General features: G+C 45.1%; 1 protein-coding gene across 3 annotated transcripts in view; it reads right to left on the bottom strand.

The window, feature by feature from the left end:
• The window catches only part of Piezo2 (piezo type mechanosensitive ion channel component 2), a 347,771-nt gene that overhangs the window by 266,501 nt on the left and 60,513 nt on the right, over positions 1–20,757 (bottom strand). For all 3 annotated transcript variants that reach the window (XM_034637375.2, XM_071602748.1, XM_034637377.2), the window contains exon 2: positions 15,809–15,904. In XM_034637375.2, coding sequence (XP_034493266.2) covers positions 15,809–15,904 — 96 coding nt within the window. The remainder of the gene's footprint in view (positions 1–15,808; positions 15,905–20,757) is intronic.

Below are 20,757 nucleotides of genomic sequence, written 5' to 3'. Positions count from 1 at the left end.
TTTCTTGCATCTCCACACTTTAGAATCTAAAACTGGGACACAGAAATTTAGGAGAAAAGTGATCTGTGTAAGCTTTCCAACTTGCCAGCTAGCTGCACAACAGTGGAGAGATAACCCCAGCCAATGCCCCACCCATAAGGTGGAACACGGTGACACCTATCTCAGGATATTGTCCTGTGAACTAAGAAATAAAGTAAAGCACCTTCCTGAAGTGTGAGAACAAACTTGGTCATTCATAAATTAACAATAATCAAAGCATTGAAAATAAAAGTACACGTGCAAGTTTCCTTCATACCTCTCTTTCTGCCACACCTGTCAAATAATACACATCCAACAGCATGGTGCCTCTAGACGTAGACCTGGGTCTAAAGTTTTAAGTTCCAGACTTTATAAAAAAAGAACCTCAGAAAAGACCCTGATACTTGCAAATGAAACCAGAGAGCCAGACTCTCAGGCTGCGGAGTCACTCTGATGCCAGTCCCACAGCTTGTGTGGCATGTTCTCTGTAGCATGTTCTGCAACACTGTTCTGAACACCCCCAGTGCGCTCCCAGGGGGATGTGAGCTCAGTCTCCTGAGGGCCTCGAGCTACATCTTCCTGGCAATACTTTCAATTGCTTTTTTGCTGTTTTTGCTTAAAGATGCCTAAGTTAATATACACAGAGGGTTCAATAACATTGAACTCGTGGTCAAGAGCACTATTATTCAGGCCTGAAAAACTGGGTGCATCTGGTCCTTGGGAAGGATAGACAGCACTTTTAAACTGAAATCACACACACACAGAGGGCAGGCAGATGTGGGAGGCGAGGCACAGAAGAGCCTGTGAAGAGGACACACTTTATGCAGAGCTGGAGCAGGAAGGCAGGGAGTCGTCCCCCTCGCAGTCCACTGGGGACACAGGCATCAGGTGACTCACATTCACCGGTTCTGTTCATGGGCAGATGATCCTGGAAATTTAGCAGGGAGACAAATTCACAATACTGATGGTGAGTGACGATTAACTTGACTTTATAACATATTCTAAGATCCGGCTCCTACTTCAGGGTCACCAAAGAGACCATGAGTTTCTGGATTACAGGGACTATCTCTGAGTTTCTCAACATTGTGTCACCAGCTCCTGCATAGGTTTTGTGAATACGTAGACACCTTTTGAGGAACAGGGTTCGAGGAATGAATGGATTAAGCACGATAGACATGTCCCTATCTGCTACAGCTGGTAACACTCACCGTCCCTCTATCCCACTGCTTGGTGTGGGTCCATCTTCCCGTAACAGCTTCCTTGTGAGCGCATAGGGAAGTTCTGCCAGGTGTCACACATATAGTCACAAATCGGCAACACTCTACCCACAATATTTTAAAATTTCCCAGGTAACCACTTGTCAACCCCTCCTTCCTTCCAACTCTGTTCCCTTGTGTCCTAACACAAAGCCCAGCCCAGCCCAGCTGTCAGGAGCCAGTCTCCTGCTTCTAGCCCATACGGAGCCTTTGTAAAAGCTCCAGCTGTTGAATATTTGATGCTGGCACAGGGGTGAGCAACAGCAGCCGTTCTGCTAGGTGGAGACTAGTCGGCACCTGCTTGCTGCTTGCAACTCACTCTGAAGAGGACAGCATGGTGGGCTGTCTGTCCATCTGCAGGCTGGACAGACAGCACAGCGCTCCTCCTTGGTTGCGCATCTCTAATAAGCTAGCTGTTGAGGGAGCCTGTGATGAATAAATAATCAGCCCTCACCTGTCACAGGATCACAGAGCCAGGGCATGCCAGGGCGGTCCCTGTGCCCTTGGCTCTGCTCAGCCTGTGATCTGCTCCTGCCCCCTGTGAGCCGCTTCCTCTGCTGGTCCAGCCTTGAGCTCTGAGCAGCCTTCTCTGCCCTCCTAACTCTCCATGTGTGAGAAAGCAGTGATGGACCACGTCCCCCATGTAGTCACACACAGAAAGGTCATTCCAGGGGGGACTCAGAGGGCCAGACCTCCCCACCAACTTCCACACTGCCTTCTGCAGTAGTGACCCCATCACAGCGCTGCTGGAGGGGCTGAGCTCAAGAGAACCGCGCGGGACAGCGGGCAGGGTCACCTGGGGAGACAGGGCCATCGTCAGGAAATCATGCCCTGCTCCAAGCCGCCCGTCAGAAAACTGCAGAAGCAGGGCCACGGCTAGGGCACCACGGGGCTCCACGGCGTTCTAGCTCACTCGAGGCTGGACTAGAGAGTTCGTTTTGGTCAGTGAAACAGAGGCCAGAATCCAGCCTTCACTCAGCCACTGGCCAGGGACCTGGTGCAGCATGTGACCTGTCAGCCACGGTCCCCTCCTGGGTGCTCCTCACTCCACACCTCTCATACAGCAGTCCTTGCTCTCTGAGGGTAGATGCTCGCCCCTCAGAGCTGTTGGATGGCCAGCTCTGGTCATGAAAACAGGCCTCATGGCGGAGACCTGCGAGAGCATGACTTTTGGTCAGGCATTCACGTGGTGGGACGGGAAGAGGGAGGGCTGCAGGGTTGGACAGAGGCAGAGGTCAGTGCTGCACGGCGCAGCAGAGGTGTTGCCAATGGCAAGCCCCGGTGCAGGACAGTCCTACAGAGTTGTCCAGGAGCCTGGCAATGGGGCGGGTCCTTCACATGTGTGCCGTGACCACTCATGGAAACAGAAGCCACACCCGCCACAGGTCGAGCCGGATCCTTCCAGCTGGGACACATGTAGCTATGATCCCTCAGCCACCGCAGCTCCAGCTAGAGGAGAGTAGTGCCCTGGCCCTAAGGAAGGGCCTCTGCAGGGACCTGGGCAGAGCGCCCACTACAGTGAGGGCTAGACATCCTCACTGTCCGCCAGAAGACGCCTCTGCAGCTGTTGTGGAACCTTAAATGCAGTTTCCATTGTGTAGATGCCATTTGACCTAAGGAACGGCGACACCATGGTGAAAAGGTGCCATTCCATTGCACCGATAGCACAAGGGTCATCCTGTGAGGCTGACGAGGGCAGCCAGTTGCAGGGGGAGAGGAAGGGCATCTTGAGAAGCCGAAACTCACGGAGGAGGCTGCACACATGCTCACGCACTCCAGCTTTCCCTCTGCACCATCAGGGCTCTGGAAAGGCCAACCCGACCCCCTCGGTGGCACCTACTGGCGCTGGGGTGGGTAAATGCTGTAGTTTTGATAAATGTCCCTCAAAGGCCCATGAGTTCAAGACTTCGTTCCCAGCCCATAGTCCTACTGTGAGGTGGTCAAACCCTTAAGAGGCGGGGCCTGGTGGGAGTAGGTTAGATCACTGGGGTGTAACTCGAAGGGGACACTGGGACCCCAGCCCCTTCCTCTCCCTCTTGGACTGCTGGCACCATGAGGGGAGCAGTCTCCAGGGCCATGCACTCCCTCCATGATGTGCTGCCTCACCACAGGCCCCAAAGCAGTGCAGCCAGCCAAGCATGGCCTGAAACCTCTCCTACTACACGCTCAAATAACCTCTTCTTCTTTGTAAATTGATTTTCTCAGGTACTTTGTTATGGTCCTGTGGGTTAGAAGTTGCCCAGTGGTTGCAGCCAGGGTGTACTTAGAGGAAATGACTGCAGTGATGGGGAGCTGACTAACACGTCACCAAGGAGCGCAGCACAGGCTACTGTGACCACCGTCACCTGCAACTTCTCCAAACCGGCACCTCCACCTGCCTTCCCAAGGACTCCGCAACTCTCAGGTCACCAAGCACCAGCAAGCTGAAGGGCAGAGAATGAGCTTAGGCAAAGCTAGTTTAAAAATTAGATAAAGAAAGGGAGGAAGGAGACAGAACTAAATGGTAAACCGTAGGATGGAAAGGAATAGCTCATGGTGGCTCTAGTGCCATAGTGTCTACCTGCCCACTTGAGACCCTCAGGAGCACATTCGGGGAGCCAAGGAATGGACACGTGGCTCTAACCAGCACCCTGTGTGCAGGTGGCTGTCCTTCTTCCTAATGATGAAGACTTCCTAAGGGCAGGTTAGAGCATGCTGACTGTCCCCCTGTGTTCCAGTGCATGGAGATGACACGCCTAATCTCCTTGTTGTTTCCACTCTGTTTTTCATATTAAGAGAGTAGAATGAGGGACGCACCCTTAGATAACTGAATTATTCACAGCAGAAGCACTCCCTCGGTGCATCGATTTTGAAAGCTTGTGACCTTCAGGAATAAGTCGGTAATCACTGTGTGCATCTCCATTCCTTCTCCGTAAAATAGAACCAATGCTCACAGGGAGCTCAAAAGGTGCGTGTGTGGGTCAGGACTTGCTGTGTGGATGCTTGAGGTAGTGGCCTGGCCTCTAGCAAGCTCTGTTTCCTGTTTATTCTTCTTATAATTAACAATCAGCAACATGGAGTTTAATGTAGGTTTTTGTCTCAAAGGGGTTTTCATATAAATCTGAGCAAATGCAACGGGGTGTGTTTAAGAAAAACAAATGACATAAAACCCAATCTAGCTAATAAATGAACCCATCAGAAGTTAGTCTGGCCCAGCCTCGGAGGCAAGCCAGTTTCAAAACTGAAATAAATTGACTCCAAAAAGTATGTAAGCCAATTAACTGCAGCTGAACATTTGTAGAGGCAAAATAAAATTTAAAAGTCAGAGAGCTCTAGAGCTCATTCCACGTCTACGGAGCTCAGGTCACAGGCCCCATGAGGTACCTAGGGACGGCCGACTGGTCACTGTTTGCCCAGAATGGTGCCAAGCACTCAACAGACAAGGAAACGAGGGCTGGGAATTGAAGGAACTTGCCAAGACTGGCTGGCAGAGCCAGATCCAGACTGGGAGGACAGAGGCCTGTCCAGTTTACCTCTGTGTGTTCAACTGCCGGAATCCAGGCCTGACAGGGCAGATGCTAGGATGTATTTGTCAAGTGAATAAATAAAAGCAGCATCATTCAAAGAACCAATAACAGACTGATGAACTGCCACACAAGACAATGTTTAAATAAGAGATGGAGTTTAAAGTAGAGGTGGGGCTTATTATGGCCAAAAAAAATAAAAACTGGGGGGACTTTTGAAATCTTCTTTGTATAATAATGTGGCCTGATGTTTTCTAAAGCTCCTTGGCCTGCTAAATTTATGTTGCCTGAAATTCCCTCTGTCTGCCTAAAGTATTCCATATGCCAAATTTAAAACAATAACAGAATATTATATATGTGCCATCCCCAAAAAGAACAGATAAAATAACCCAAAATTCCTATTGAATTGTTAAAAATTCAGGCAGCAAAATTATTTTTGTTGACATTGCTTTTGGTGGTAGCTGATGTTGATAATGAAACACCTAATAATCTGCTCAATTAAATATTTTCGTGCCTTTTGTTTTATTACAACATAGTAAAACACTGCAATAATATGCCTAATGGTTTAAAGACTGCTTTTAACAGAAACCAGATGCAAGCAGTTTTAAATATCTGCTACTATTTCCTTTCTGACGTCTAAACACGGCTTTACAAATGACAGACCTCTTTGCCTCTTTGAGTAGGCAAACTGAACATCATTTATCTTTCCTAGGGTGCCTTTTGTGACTCTGGTTAAAAGTGTCCAGGGTCAGAAGCTCAGGAAGAGGCCCCTTTGGTGTTTATGTCACATGCACACACAAACACATACATACATATACACACCAGCATGGTCTTCATACTTGTGGATCCTAGAGCTAGCTCTCTGTCCACCTGCAGACTCAGTCTTCATGTGCAGTATGAGGTTTTTTGAAATTGTTTTTTATAATAATAGCAGCTCCCTCAAAAATGCGTTGGGAGAATTAAATAGACAACTTACAAGCTTAGTGAAACTTCCCCTTAAGGTAAGACTCTTATTCAGAGCTATGCAGAATAAAATATGCTTTTCTTTTCTCTCGTCTTAGGGTTACTTTGGCAACACTTCACAAACTTTAACTTGGCCTGCTAAATGTTCCACCTGCTCACAATTGTCAACAAAGTGCAATGATGCCCCTCCTTTCCCAGCCCTTCCTGATTCTCTTTAAATGTTGGCAGAGATCTCAACAAACTGCATAAATATGTATATAGGTACACACATGAATATAATTTGTAATAAGTTTAGAATGCAAATGCAAAACAAATACATCCAGGGAATGGCTACATTGACCCAAAGAACAAAGCAAACCTTATTAGTGGGGAAAGGTTATTTACTCCTTTCAAAGCAGGAGGTGGAAGAGGCCACCTATTGGACATGCTTGCAGGGAAGGCCTGTGAAGGCTGGCGCTACAGCAGTCCTGTTGCAATTCCCTTGCAATCCCGCTGGCTGCAGCAAAGAGCTGGGCTCAGCACCCGGCTTCACCTATTCCACGGGAGCTGGCCGCCATTGCTGAGCAGGGAAGACAAGAAGGACTCACCGAGGCACAAGTCCGCCCCTGGCATCTACCACTGGACCCTGTGTTCTGGCCCGTTCCAGGGCTGTCTGAGCTCAGAGAACATTCACAACTGAGGCTTTCACAGTGGCTGTGGGTCCTTGGACAGGAAAGAGAAATGACCACACACCTTAGACAATGGCCGGCACTGTGCCATACCAAGCAAGTGGACAGAGTGACTTCCAGAGAGTAGGAAATGCCACACTGCATGCCACACTGGGTGTGCGGCCCCCTCCCGGGACTGCGGTGCTCTACTGACAACACCAGAACTATCCTTTATGAACCAGGAGCACAGGGGAGACGGGGAGCCCAGTGGACACCACCCACCCATCTGAAAGGGACTCTGGACTTCAAGTATTTACAGAATCAAAGACTAAGAATTTGTGATCGGGTGCCTGAAAGGAGGAAGAGGTCCCCAGCTCTGCCAGGACGAGGTGACCAAGGGAAACAGGGATCCAGACTGCCCCCAACGGAGCAGGCTCACCGACGCGGTTCCAGGCCTGGCCAGCAGGAGGGCGCAGTGGAGGGAGGCCTCGCAGCAGCGCCAGCGCACAGGGGCCGCTCCCCCCTTAACTTCACCGAGAGGTTTCTCACCCCAGAAGGGGCTTCTGCGTTGGCAATGGTAGTCCCTTTCTTCTAATGACAGCGTGAGTGTGTGCCTGGCACGAAGACGATGGGCCGAGAAGCTGGCTACTTCCATTTTACCAACTTCCTCAGTGAAAGCACCTGTCCCGAGAGCCCCCAGGGGCACGGCTCAGCTTTGTGCTTCAGGTTCCGGGGTGACCCCAGCGAAGCCATACTCCCTCAGGATGCTGCCTGCCCACCAGGTGCCTCCTTCAGAACAACGTGCAGAATCACTTGCACCCACAGCTGACGTGTGCCATCCTGGAAAGGGACACACCTGGTCCTCAGGTACCTGCCATGCATAGCAGTCAGGCTGCTCCCATCCAAATCCCCCCAAACCTCATTCATGAAGATCGAAATTCAGACGCTGTGCTGTAAACTTCTTGTTATTTAGTCATTTTTTTCCAAAATTGGCATGACTAATCCCATCACCAGTTTTCCCTCCCCATCGAGCTTGACTCCCAGTGCTGTACGAGTCAGACCCTCCGTACAAGCACGCAGCTGTGCCAGGAGCCTGGTCAAGAAAAATCTGAAGACCACTGGGAAGAAAGCTGGAACCAGTTCAGAGAAGTAACAGTGTCACTGGAATAAGAAGGAGACTTCCAGGATCATATACTGCAGAAGCCACCACTCAACAGGGTGCTCCAGATCAACGTGGGCAAGGGGATAGACTAGCAGAGAGCACGTCCCCGTCACCTCCTCACCCTGCACCAAACACAGTGTTTTTGAAGGTCAGTCTCAATTAATATTTGTTGAAAGGAACAACCCCTCACACTGTGGAGTGCTTTTCACATAAGACACACGCACACCATCAGTCTCTTCCAACACAGTAAAACACCTCCTCCACTGTGCTTGTGTTCTCTCCGACCCTGTCCCCAGAGCTTGGTGATCTACCAGTCAACAAATATTTACCGAAACAAATATTTGCTTCCTTGCTTGAAGAACCCCCGCTGAGTAGCTCTGTTCAGGAGACGTGTTAGAATAGCACAGGGGGCACCAGCATGACCCTCACACTTGTGGATCCTGGGGCTAGCTCTCCATCCACCTGCAAACTCAGTAGGAGGTTTTTTGAAATTGTTTTTTATAATAAAAGCAGCTCCCTCAAAAGTGTGTTGTGAGAATTAAGTTAATGCATGTAAATAATAATAGATACTAATATATACTTAGCACATTAGTAGCTCAGTTAATCCAAATGTTATTTCAAAAAATTAGAGACATTATTCTCTCTAGGAGCAGCACACTAAAGAACCTTGGAAATAACCTAATTATCTGTCAATATTTAGAAAGCACCAGTACAGTCCTTCAGTGAAGACTAGCTATGGGGGCTGGGGATGTGGCTCAAGCGGTAACGCGCTCGCCTGTCATGCGCGGGGCACTGGGTTCGATCCTCAGCACCACATAAAAAATAAATAAAATAAAGATGTTGTGCCACCGAAAACTGAAAAAATAAATATTAAAAAATTCTCTCTCTCTCTCTCTCTGAAAAAAAAAAGACTAGCTATGGTCATGAACAAATGAGAAAGATTTCTAAACTGAGGCTCCCTGTGACATTTAAGGTAATGTTATGTTCTAAAACAGTAACGATATTATCAGCCAGTATTTACTAAACACTTACTGTGGCCTTCTTCCAGAGCCACACCTGTTTTAATACTTATGCTCCATCCAAAGAAAATATGAACACTTCTGCTACATTGACCAATTGAAGAAAAATGTTAGGTATTAGCATAAGGAACTTAATACCTAATTAATCTGCAATACACAGGCCTCCTGAAGCTAACTATATACTAGTCAAATACATTCAATGGAGGACAGATTCAACCCTGCTGCAGACTTCATTGTTTGTGAACAAGAAAGTGCTCATTTTCTTGGCTACATTATTGCAGGTTCAGATGAAATGCCCCTCGTAGCAGTCTTGGTTCTTCAGCTGCTCCTGATTCTCCAAGCCCAGTTCTGCAGCTGGTACAGCAGGGCACCTGGCTATGCGAGAATCCATGCTGTAGAAGCAAGGAGAACTGGTATGGAGGGAAGAATCCCACCCTCAGGTCGTCAGTGAATGCCCCTATGGGCATGCCAATAGGTAAAGGATGCTGAGAAGCCAGCCCAAGGTTGAGAAGCAAGGTGGGCTGTGGGGACCTGGCTGCAGAGGGGAGGGCTTGCTGAGAGGAGAACAGGCACTCTGACCATGCAAGACCACTTTTTGTTGCTATAACAAAGTACCTGAAACCAGATGATTTACCAAAAAAATAAAAAATAAATTTAAAAAATCACAAAAGTTTATTTGCCTCACAGTTCTGAATACTTGGAAGTCCAAGAGCATGCGCCGCATCTGCTCAGCATCTGGAAGGGCCTCTAGCAAGAGGACATGGTGGAGAGCATCGCACGGCAAGTCAGAGCTAGCGGGCCACTTCAGATCTCTGTCCCTGTTCTCAAGAAGCCACTAGTGGGGCTCCACCTCATGACCTCATCTAGTTCCAATTACATCCTCCCTGGGCCCCACCTCCAAGTGCCATCAATATATGCATTGGGGGTCATATTTGCAACACGTGAACTTTAAGGGGAGACATATTTAAAACTGTAGCACTGATGGCAGATGAAAGGTGCCCACTCCTCATGCTGTGTGTGTGTATGATAATGATAGGGGGGGGGAGAGAGAGAGAGAGAGAGAGAGAGAGAGAGAGAGAGAGAGAGAACCCGCCCTACAGAGCTGGCTTCAACTCACTGTTCCCACAAGGAACCATGGGAAAGGTGTTCAGCTCTGGACCAAGGAAGGCAAAGAGAGTAAGATCCAACCAGGACTCCCTACTGCCACCTGCCACCTGCCACATCCAGGGAGACACAGCCCAGTCAGGGCAGGGGCAGGAGCCAAGCAGGCCAGGGACAGGGACAGGAGCTATGCAAAGAGGATCCCCAGGGGCCCTGTGCCCTTTCCAGATTCCCACAGACAAGAGCACACAATGGAAAGAAGCTTCAGTTGTAAAGAAACTTCCTGGTTTTCATTCTTGCACCGTCTGATCTGAGGCAGACAGGGACACTAGAGAATCCAAGGACATGTGTCCCTCCAAGGGTCAGCTGACAAGCTCTGTGGGCTGCTTAGATTTTCACCCAGGGAAGAGTCAGCCCCTTGGGGAAGGTGGACAGGACTAACCAAGGGGCAAAGAAGGACAGCTGTGTGGTTAGCACCTTTAGGTCCAGCACCTGTTGTGGACTGGTGGCTCCAATAGTTCCAGGTATGTCCAGGTTCTGAGGGAAACACGACTGGTTCACAGCAAGAAACGTGGAAGTGGAAGAGGATGGGACAACTTTAGTTAGAAAGGGAAGGGAAGCCATCTCTGTGGAGGCGACCCTGGAGAAGAGTCTGAACTATGAGAAGAGGCCCTCCATTCAAATCTGGGGAAGAATATTCCAGGCAGAGGGAGCTGCAAAGCTGCACTCTGAGTCCATTGTGCTGCTCTCCTAGAATGCCTGCTCACGTATAAGGAACAGAGCTTTATTTCTTATACTTCTGTAGGCTGAGAGGCCACGGGCTGGGGTCTGGCCAGGGCCTTGGTGCTGTGTGCATCACAACATGGCGGAGGGCACTCAGGAGTCGAGATGAAAACTGATCCAAGCTCTCCCTTTTTCAGAAGGCTATGCCTGTGATAATGGCCTGAGTCCATTTATGGGGTGGCCCCTCATCTGCTGGTCACCTCTCAATACTTCATGCTGGCAACTGAATTCCAACCTGGGTTTCCAAGAGGCATTGGAACCACAGGAGTCTTAACCTACTCAATGCATTCATCCCCTGATGGGGATTAGCTGGGTGGGAACTGTAGGCAGGAGGGTGTGGCTGGGGGAGGAGGGCCCCTGGAGCGTGGCTTTGGTATATATTTTGTCCTTGGTGAGCAGAGCTCTCTCTCTCTCTGGCTTCCTGGTGCCACATTCCCAGATGCTTTCCTCCTCACACTTCGACGGTGATGTTCTGCCTCAGATTGTCTATGGACTGAGACCTCTGAAACTGTGAGCTCCCAAATAAACCTGTCATGTTCTAATTGTTCTCGTCAGGTCTTTTGGTCACAGCAGTGTAAAAGCTGACTAAAATGCTAGAGTTCTCCGTGCACATCTCAGCCCTCCCTAAATAAATTCTTTGAGGCTTGTTGAGGCTCCAAACAATTTTTTTTTTACCCTAACTTTTTTTTTCCTGGTGTTAAGGGTCTAATTGGGGCCTCGTGCTGCCAGTCAAGTGCTTTCCAATGAGCTACACCACAGCCCCACCATAATGGTGTAAAACAAAACTTGTAGAGTTTAGCATGAGTACCTGCTGTCACCCTCCTCCTTCAGCACTGCAGGACAAGGTCTTATTCCAATCAGTTTAGTCACAGGATGGGGAAGCACCATTACTACTCAGATGTTTTCATCCTGCGGATGACACTAACATCATGAATTCAGCAAAGTAGAAGGATATGAAATCAACACCCATAAATCAAAGGCATTTCTGTATATCAGTGACAAATCCTCTGAAAGGGAAATGAGGAAAACTACCCCATTTACAATAGTCTCAAAATAAATAAATAAATAAATAAATAAAATACTTGGGAATCAACTTAATGAAAGAGGTGAAAGACCATTACAATGAAAACTACAGAACCCTAAAGAAAGAAATCAATGAAGACCTTAGAAGATGGAAAGATCTACTTTGCTCTTGGATAGGTAGAATTAATATTGTCAAAAGCACTATACAGATTTAATGCAATTCCAAACAAAATCCCAATGGCATTCCTCATAGAAATAGAAAAAGCAATCATGAAATTCATCTGGAAAAATAAGAGACCCAGAATAGCTAAAACAATCCTTAGCAAGAAGAGTGAAGCAGGTTGCATCACTATACCAAATTTTAAACTATACTACAGAGCAATAGTAACAAAAACAGCATGGTATTGGCACCAAAATAGACTGGTAGACCAATGGTACAGAATAGAGGACACAGAGACTAACCCACAAAATTATAATTATATTAGACAAAGGCACCAAAAACACACATTGGAGAAAAGATAGCCTCTTCAACAAATGGTGCTGGGAAAACTGGAAATCCATATATAACAAAATGAAATTAAACCCCTATCTCTCACCTTGTACAAAACTCAATCTCAAAGTAGATCAAGGACCTAGGAATTAAACCAGAGACCCTGCATCTCATAGAAGAAAAAGTAGGCCCAAATCTCCATCATGTCAAATTAGGCCCCAACTTCTTTAATAAGACTCCTATAGTGCAAGAATTAAAATCAAGAACCAATAAATTGGTTGTATTCAAGCTTAAAAGTTTCTTCTCAGCAAAAGAAACAATTAAGGTGAATAGAGAGCCTACATCTTGGGAGCAAATTTTTACCACACACACATCAGATAGAGCATTAATCTCTAGGGCATATAAAGAACTCAAAAAGCTAAACACCAAAAAAAAAAAAAAAACCCAATCAATAAATGGGCCAAGGACATGAACAGACATTTCTCAGAAGAGGATATACAATCAATTAACAAATATATGAAAAAATGCTCATCATCTCTAACAATTAGAGAAATGCAAATCAAAACTACTCTAAGATTTCATCTCACTCCTGTCAGAATGGCAGCTATTATGAAGACAAACAACAATAAGTGTTGGCGAGGATGTGGGGGAAAAAAGCACACACATACACTGCTGGTGGGACTGCAAATTGGTGCAGCCAATATGGAAAGCAGTATGGAGATTCTTTGGGAAATTGAGAATAGAACTACCATTTGACTCAGCTATCTCTCTCCTCGTTCTATGCCCCAAAGACCTAAAACAGCATAAAAAAGGGACACAGCCACATCAGTGTTTATAGCAGCACAATTCACAATAGCTAAACTGTGGAACCAACCTAGGTGTCCTTCAGTAGATGAACGGATAAAGAAAATGTGGTATATATACACAATGGAATATTACTCAGCAATAAAAGAGAATGGATGGCGTTGGAGAAGATAATGCTAAGTGAAATCAGCCAATCCCAGAAAACCAAATGCCAAATGTTTTCTCTAATATAAGGAGGCTGATTCATAGTGGGGTAGGGAGGGGGAGCATGGGAGGATTAGACGAATTCTAGATAGGGCAAAGGGGTGGGAGGGGAAGGGAGGGGGTATGGGGTTAGAAATAATAGTGAAATGAGATGGACATCATCATCCAAAGTACATTTATGAAGACATGAGTGGTGTGAATATACTTTGTATACAACCAGAGATATGAAAAATTGTTCTCTATATGTGTAATATCAATTGTAATGCATTCTGCTGTCATTTATAACAAATTGGAATAAAAAATTTTTTGAAAAAAGCCAACTCGTTCCTGATGAGGGTTAGGGTGAACTTGAAACATTTTCATTTTGTTTTGGTGGAAATTTTTAAATCAAAGGTAGATCTATTTTTCAGCTCCCTCCCTCCAAGTGTCATTTACAAGTGTGCTAATCTTGCACTTGAGTGTTGATACTGTTGTAAACGTGGATTTACTGGTTGGAGATGCCTTATTATAAAATAAACAAATATAGGCAAAAAGAAATATGACTTAAACCACAGTGGTGGGGAGAGTAGAATTTTCCCTTTGGAAAATAGTCGCACAAGAAAAACACGCATTTGACCAAACAGAGGGTGAAAGGTGGAGAAGCAACAGTGCTCCTGCGCACCACACACCTGGCTGCCAGCACAGAGGGCCTGCCTTAGTGCAGCGCCAGCCAAGGTGATTCTGCTCCTGAGCCAGTTCAAGTTCACCTGCTGATTCCAGCACAGGCTGTCGGGGAGCAGGGACTCAGGGCTTGTGGATAGCCCTTTCCACCTGCCAACGTACATGCCCATCGACCTGTGTGAGACGGAGTGAGACGAGGCCAAGGCTGAGGACAGCCGGACCTGGGTCTCCCTGAAAAGCCGCATGGCTTCCACCAGCTCATAGTCACTTGCTCAGGTCGACTCCAGGGAGGACCCGCTCTGCCAGCAATGTCTCGCCCATGCCTCAAAGCACAGAGTTTAGATGGACGGACCGTGAGTCCTGCATGTTGAGAATAACCAGGCGACATCCCTTGCTAGAGTCGGAAGCACATCGGGAGGTCACAGGGAGGCACCGTCCCGCCTCCTGGAGCTGGAGTGGAGGAAAGAGGAAACAAGCCACAGGATGCTGCTTCCAAGCGCTAACTGAGAGGCACTGGTGGCTGCCATCTCCAGTGTCCCCTCCCCTGCTGCTACGTGAGCACTGACACATAGCTGCACGCCTACCTGTGCTTTACCTTGCAACAGACCTTGGAACACTTCATTAAGGCAGGATATTTCCTTACATGGTGTTTTGCTCTTCGTAGGTATGTTGCCCCTACAGCCTTCCTGATAGTCATTAGTGCCCCTGGACTAAAACAGATGGCACTTCTGCCACGGCTGCTCCTTCAGGGCTGTTGCTTTGGGGAAAGGAAGACTCGGGGGCTGTCCCCTACATATGGAGGGGAAATCCCAGTTGCCTGAGCTCAGATAGAACAGTGACAGGATATCTTGATTAAAAAGTGATAGTTGAATTCAACACCTTCAAGTCCTTATTTTCGAAGCTCTGTATCATTTGAGTGTCATGAAATCTTTCTTTGAGAAATGAGCTCTGAGCCATGAAGCAGGAGCTGCTCGTGTGTTACAACCTTGTCCTTGAGGTTAGAATCCATTCTGTTTATGTTAGACAATTTAGAAATGAGGCTGTGGTGTGTGGGGTCCCACAGACAGTGTATCTATGGTTCGATAAAGATTTGCAAAAACACGTTTCTCCAGCTTGTCTGAACTTTGCTTATTAAGTAGTTAAATAACATGAAAGAGTTATTTTTTAAGTTCCTTGAGATAGGACAATACCATGGTATCTGCAGTTATAACCACCAGGACGAATGCTTATAATATGCTTCATAAATTTACTAATGAACCAGGAGAATGGGAAGGTATTTGCTGTTCTGGGTGCACCGTGGGCGGCACTCATCTCCTGAGCCCCCGTCACTAAGGGGATCGCCCCCGTGGCTTCTCCATGCCACTCTGTAAGTTGTGCAGAGCCAGCTTTCCTTCCTTCGTGTCCACACGCAGCCATCCTGCTTGCCCATGGAGTTTGGTACGGCCCTTATTTCTTACAATGGTGATGTGTTAGAAAACAACTAATCAGATCAACTAAATGCGATTTCATTTTTATACTTGCGGGAGCCCTTCAATTAAATAAATTATAAACCAGATTGTGTTTCCTAATTAGAGGCCAGAAAATGCAGCTCCTGTTCTGTGCCTGATTCTTGTGGAGCAAAGAGAAGGATGCTAAAGCTTTGCTGGAACGTGCTTAGACACCAGACCCAACTCAGGACCGCCCTTGCTGTATGTCGTCAAGACAGACTTAAGAAATCTCAACAGATGCATGATCCAGGAACAAGTGTAACCAGGCTTCTTACTCAGTTCTCCCACAGAATGCTCAGCAAAGTCAGACATTGCTGTGTCTCTTCCGGTTACCATGTTCTCCCAGCAATATGCAAATGCACAAGCCAATGTCGGCCAGCCATCTGCCTTGTTTTATTGACAATACTTTAACTAACCAAAACATTCCAGAAGCACTGCCAAGCCTACCAATGAGGACCCAGGAGGGAACTTACATCAGGAGAATAGCTGTGCAGGTGGCACAAGCACATATCACAGTGTGCACCCAGCGGTGCCCGGTGCAGCCGTCACAAGGCTGGACCCCACTCCCTGGCGGACCACCCTGCTGCACAGGTGGCAGCTTCCCCAGGGAATAAAGACAAACCCAGCAAACCCAGCAAATGCACTGGGGCCCCGTAACCGTGGTCCAGAATAACACAGTGTCTCTTACCTTGCATTGTTGCTTTTGTTGGTTCTGAAAACAGAGGAATGAGCAAGAGGTAGATCAGGTAGACAAACGACAGCCCGTTGTATCGGAATGCACACGCTGCAGTTGGGAAGAGAGAAGAGGGAGAACGTTGTTACCAAGCAGGTCAACAGAAGCCGGTGTGCACAACAGTGTGGTGACGGCATCAGCTGCCACTGGAAGGAACAATACCACTTCCTGTGTGGACATGTTAATCCCATTGCAATAAATGAGTATTTATTCCATGTTCATCACTATGTCAAATGTGATGTGAAACAGAATTAAAATACATGGTCCCAGGTCTTCGAATCTAACCTGAAAGCATAAAATAATAAAGAGACACTATTAAAAATAATAATCACTACAATAATTTGTTGAGATATACATAATATGAAAAGATGTGCATCTGACATAAAAACCGAACAGTGTAGTCTTTTATATGCAATTGACATTGTTATCAGCTTCAAAAAGCCTGTTATAACTGTATTTTATGTTCACCTAATCACGACCATTAAACAAAAACCTACAGTCGATTCACAAAGGATAGAAATTTTAAAAGTAGAGTGGGTGGTAGTGGCGCATGACTGTAATCCCAGAGGCTCATGAGGCAGAGGCAGGAGGATCGGGAGTCCAAAGCCAACCTCAGCAACAGTGAGGCACTAAGCAATTCTGTGAGACCTCATCTCTAAAGAAATTACAAAATAGGGCTGGGGATGTGGCTTAGTGATTAAGTGCCCCTGATTTCAACTCCTGCCCAGCCACCCCCCACCCCCCCAAAAAAAAAAAGAAAATTAAAACATGCAACTGGAGAAAAATCATCAAATGAAAAGGAAGGTGGCAAGAGAGGAAGAAAGGAACCAAAGAAGGACCAAGCAATGGGAAGAGAGGCGACAAAATGGCAGCAGGGAGTCCTCAGCTAGGGACAACCACCTCCGATGCAAATGCACTACGTTCTCCACTCCAAAGAAGCAGAGAGGACAAGGGGATGGAAAAACAAACCCACTAGGTGCTGCCTACAAAAGATTTTCTCCACATTTAAGAAGACACAGGAAGTGAGAGTGAAGGGTAGAAAAAGATATCCCAAGCAATTTGAAATGAAAAGAGAATAGAGTGACTACACTTAGACCAGACAAAACAGACGTAAAGACAAAAACTACACAGTGGACCAAACACAGGACTACCCAATGCTGAAGGGTCGACTCACCAAGGGGATAGAACCGTTGTAAATGCATATACACGCTCAACCCCAGAGCACTAAGTGTAGGAAGGAAGAATTACAGACATGAAGGAAAAGATGGACTACAGGGTTGAGTGCAAGTTTGAGGCCAGCCTCGGCAACTTACTGAGACCCTGTCTCAAAAAGTAGAAAGGGCTAGTGATGTGACTCAGGATAGAGGGCCCCTGATGTTAGTCCCCCTGGAAGAGATGGACTACTGAATAGAAAGGGATTGAGAACCCTACTTTCAGCAATGGACATACCATTCAGACAGAGTCGACGTGAACATCAGACTTCAATTAAATTTTAGACTAAATGAACCCAGGACACACATACAGAACAGTTCCTCCAACATCCCCTCAACTGCACATGAAAGGTTCTTCAGGACAGAACATAGGTGATGCTGCTAAAAAAGTTTTTAATAATTGAAGATATGTGGATATTCACACCAAATATCTTTACTGAGCACACTCCCATGGGAACTAGAAATCAATAACAAGAGCAATTTTTGAAAATTTCCAAATACATGGAGATTAAAAAAAAAAAAAAACATGCTCCAAATCAACCAATGAGTCAAAAAAGAGATTCCAAGGGATATTTAAAAATTATGTTGAGACAAATGAAAATGGACAAAAACATACCAAAAGTTTGGGGTGCAGCAAGAGCAATCCTAGGAGAGAAGCTGATACTGGTAAGTACCTACACAGAAAAATTCTCAAATAATATGATTCTACCCCTCAAGGAACTAAAATGGAAGAACAAATTACATCCAAAGGTAGTAGAAGGAAAGAATTGATTAGGATGATAGCAGAAATACATGAAATAGAAACTAGAAAAATAAGAAAAAAAATCAATGAAACTAACAGTTGGTTTTTTTGAGAAAATAACTAAAATTGATAAATCTTTGACTAAGAAAACCAGAGAGAAGACTCAAAAGATAAACAGAAATGAAAGAGATGTTATGACCAATACCACAGAAATACAAGGAATCATGAGATTACTATAAACAATTACATGCCAAAAAAAATTGGTCAATCTAGAAGCAATGAAAAATTCCTGTACACAGGTAACCTACCAAGATGGGATCAGGAAGAAATTAAAAACATATGAACAGATCAAAAATGAATAAAGAGACTGAATGAGTAGTAAAAGTTTCTCATCAAAGAAAATTCCAGGACCTGACGACTTCACTCTTTGATTCTAATAAAAGCTTTTATGAGTGCATTATAATTACACACAACAGTGGCAATCATGGTACCATATTTGTATATGCACATAATGCAATTTGATCAATCCCATTCCCAGTACCTTCCTTCCCTTTCCTTCTCCTCCTCCCTTCCCCAATCCAGTTACTCTACTGATCTCCCTTCTATAATTGTTCTTATTATGATTTTAATTAGTACACTAATTATATGTAAGCACTATATTATATGTAGTATTATAATTATATGTAAGCAGTATGTATTGCAGTATATCCATGCATGCACATAGCATAATTTGTTTACCAAACATTTAAAAAGAACTAATGTCAATCCTTTTCAAAAGCTCCTAAAAAACTGAAGAAGAAAAAATACTTCAAAACTCAATTTTTGAGGCTGGCATTACTCGGATACCAATGTCAGAAAAGGAAACCAAAGGAAAATAATTGTTCAATTACAGGCTAATGTTGCTTATGAACTTAGATGAGGAAGTGATTGACAGCACAAGGAAAATGAATTCAACACTACATTAAAAAAATAATAATTCACAAAAACAAGTAGGTTTTACCCAAGGGATGCCAGGATGGATTAACACACACAAATTCATAAATGTGATGCACCAGATCAGCAGAATGAAGGATGAAACCATATGATTTTCTCAAAGATGCAGAAAATTTATTTGACAAAATGCAACATCCTTTCATGATAAAATTAGGAATAGAAGTATTGAACCTCAAGACAAGAAAGGCTTGACAAACCCACAGCTAACAGCACATTCATCTGTGAAAAGTTGAAAGCCTCTTCTCTAAATCAAGAACAAGACAAGTAGGATTGCTTGCCGTTCATTTCTGTTAAACAGAATACTGGAAGTCCTGGTTAGGGCAATTAGGCAAGAGAAGGACATAAAAGACATGTACATTGGAAAGGAAGCAGTAAACTGTTTCTGATTGCAGATATATGGTCTTTATTCAGAAAACCCTAAAGATTCCACCAAAAACCAAAAAAAAAAAACACTAGAATTAATCTTAACAATTCAGGTTCAGCATATCAATGAACATACAAAAACATAGAAATATTTCTATAAAATGACAAACTATTTAAAATCAAATCAATAAAATAATCTTATTTGTGTTATCTACAAAAATACTTAGTAATAAATTGAATCAAGGGGGGTACAAAACATGCATACTGAATACTAAAGAAATATTGATAAAAGAAGTTGATGAAGTCATGAAAATGGAATGATATACCATGTTCATGGATTTGAAGAATCAATACTGTTAAGTTGTACATACTACTGAAGGTGATCTGCAGATTCAATGCAATCCCTATCAAAACCCCAATGTCATTTTTTTCACAGAAATAGAAATAATCCTAATATTTATATGAAACCACAAAAAAGCCCAAATAATCAAAGAATGAAATTGAAGAAATCGTATTCTCAGACTTCAAGACATGCCACAAACTATAGCATCAGAGCAGTATGGTACACATTCCCCACCAAAGGGACAAAATAGAACCCAGAAATAAATCTCACATACTTGATTTCAGATAAAGGTGCCAAGAACATAAACTGGAGAAAAGACCATGTCTTCAGTAAGGTGGGCTGGGAAAACTGGATATCCACACATAAAAGAACAAAACCAAACCGTGTCTCACAGCCCCTCCAGGGGCCCATCTTCTCCTGCAGTTTCACTTACCCATGGTCAAACACAAACTGAAAATATACAACGGGGAATTCCAGAGATGGTCCCTAAGTGTTGAGGTGACATCACTCTCCGCAGCAGGATAAAGTCTCATGCCACCCAGCACCGCCCACTCGGGACATGAATCCCCTTGTTGCGTATGCCACCAGCTCCTTGGCCCAGCAGCCACCTGCTGTCAGACTGATGGCCATGCACTGGGTATCCCCGGGGCTTCTCCACAGGTACGACACCACCCCTGGGTCCAAACCTCCACTGGGTTCTGGAGGCACCTCCTCATAGATAAGGGAGGGCTCTGTACTAAAGCCAGCCTAAGTGGGGAAGCCACCAGAAGATGGCAGGCTCAAGCTCCACAGCATTGGTCTGGGGGAGAATATCATGGAGACGACCCTAAAAGCAAGGCAACCAGGGCAAAAATAAACAAGTGGAATTAGGTCAAGCCAAATGCTTCTGCACCGTAAAGGAAGTAATCAACAGGGTGAAATGACAAGATGCAAGAAGGGTGGGTGAAGAGATAGTCTATACAACCTTCGTCTTTGCGAACTGTACATCTGTAAGTGACTACTATCCAAAATGTAAAAGGAACTCAAAACACTCAACAGTTAGAAAAAAATAAAAAATTGGTAAAGGACCCGAATAGAAATTTCTCTCAAGAAAATAAATAAATATCCAACATTCATGAAAAAAATGCCAACTTTGCTAATCATCAGAGACATGCAAACTGAAACCAAAATATCCCTTTACGTGTATTAAATGGCTATTACAAACAAGAAAAAAGATAATGAATGGTGAGGAGTACATAGGAAAAAAAGGAAA

The sequence above is a fragment of the Marmota flaviventris genome, chromosome 16 (assembly GCF_047511675.1).
Source record: "Marmota flaviventris isolate mMarFla1 chromosome 16, mMarFla1.hap1, whole genome shotgun sequence".
NCBI lineage: Eukaryota > Metazoa > Chordata > Mammalia > Rodentia > Sciuridae > Marmota > Marmota flaviventris.
The sequence above is the reverse complement of the archived record's forward strand: the minus strand, read 5'-3'. Positions and strand labels throughout refer to the sequence as shown.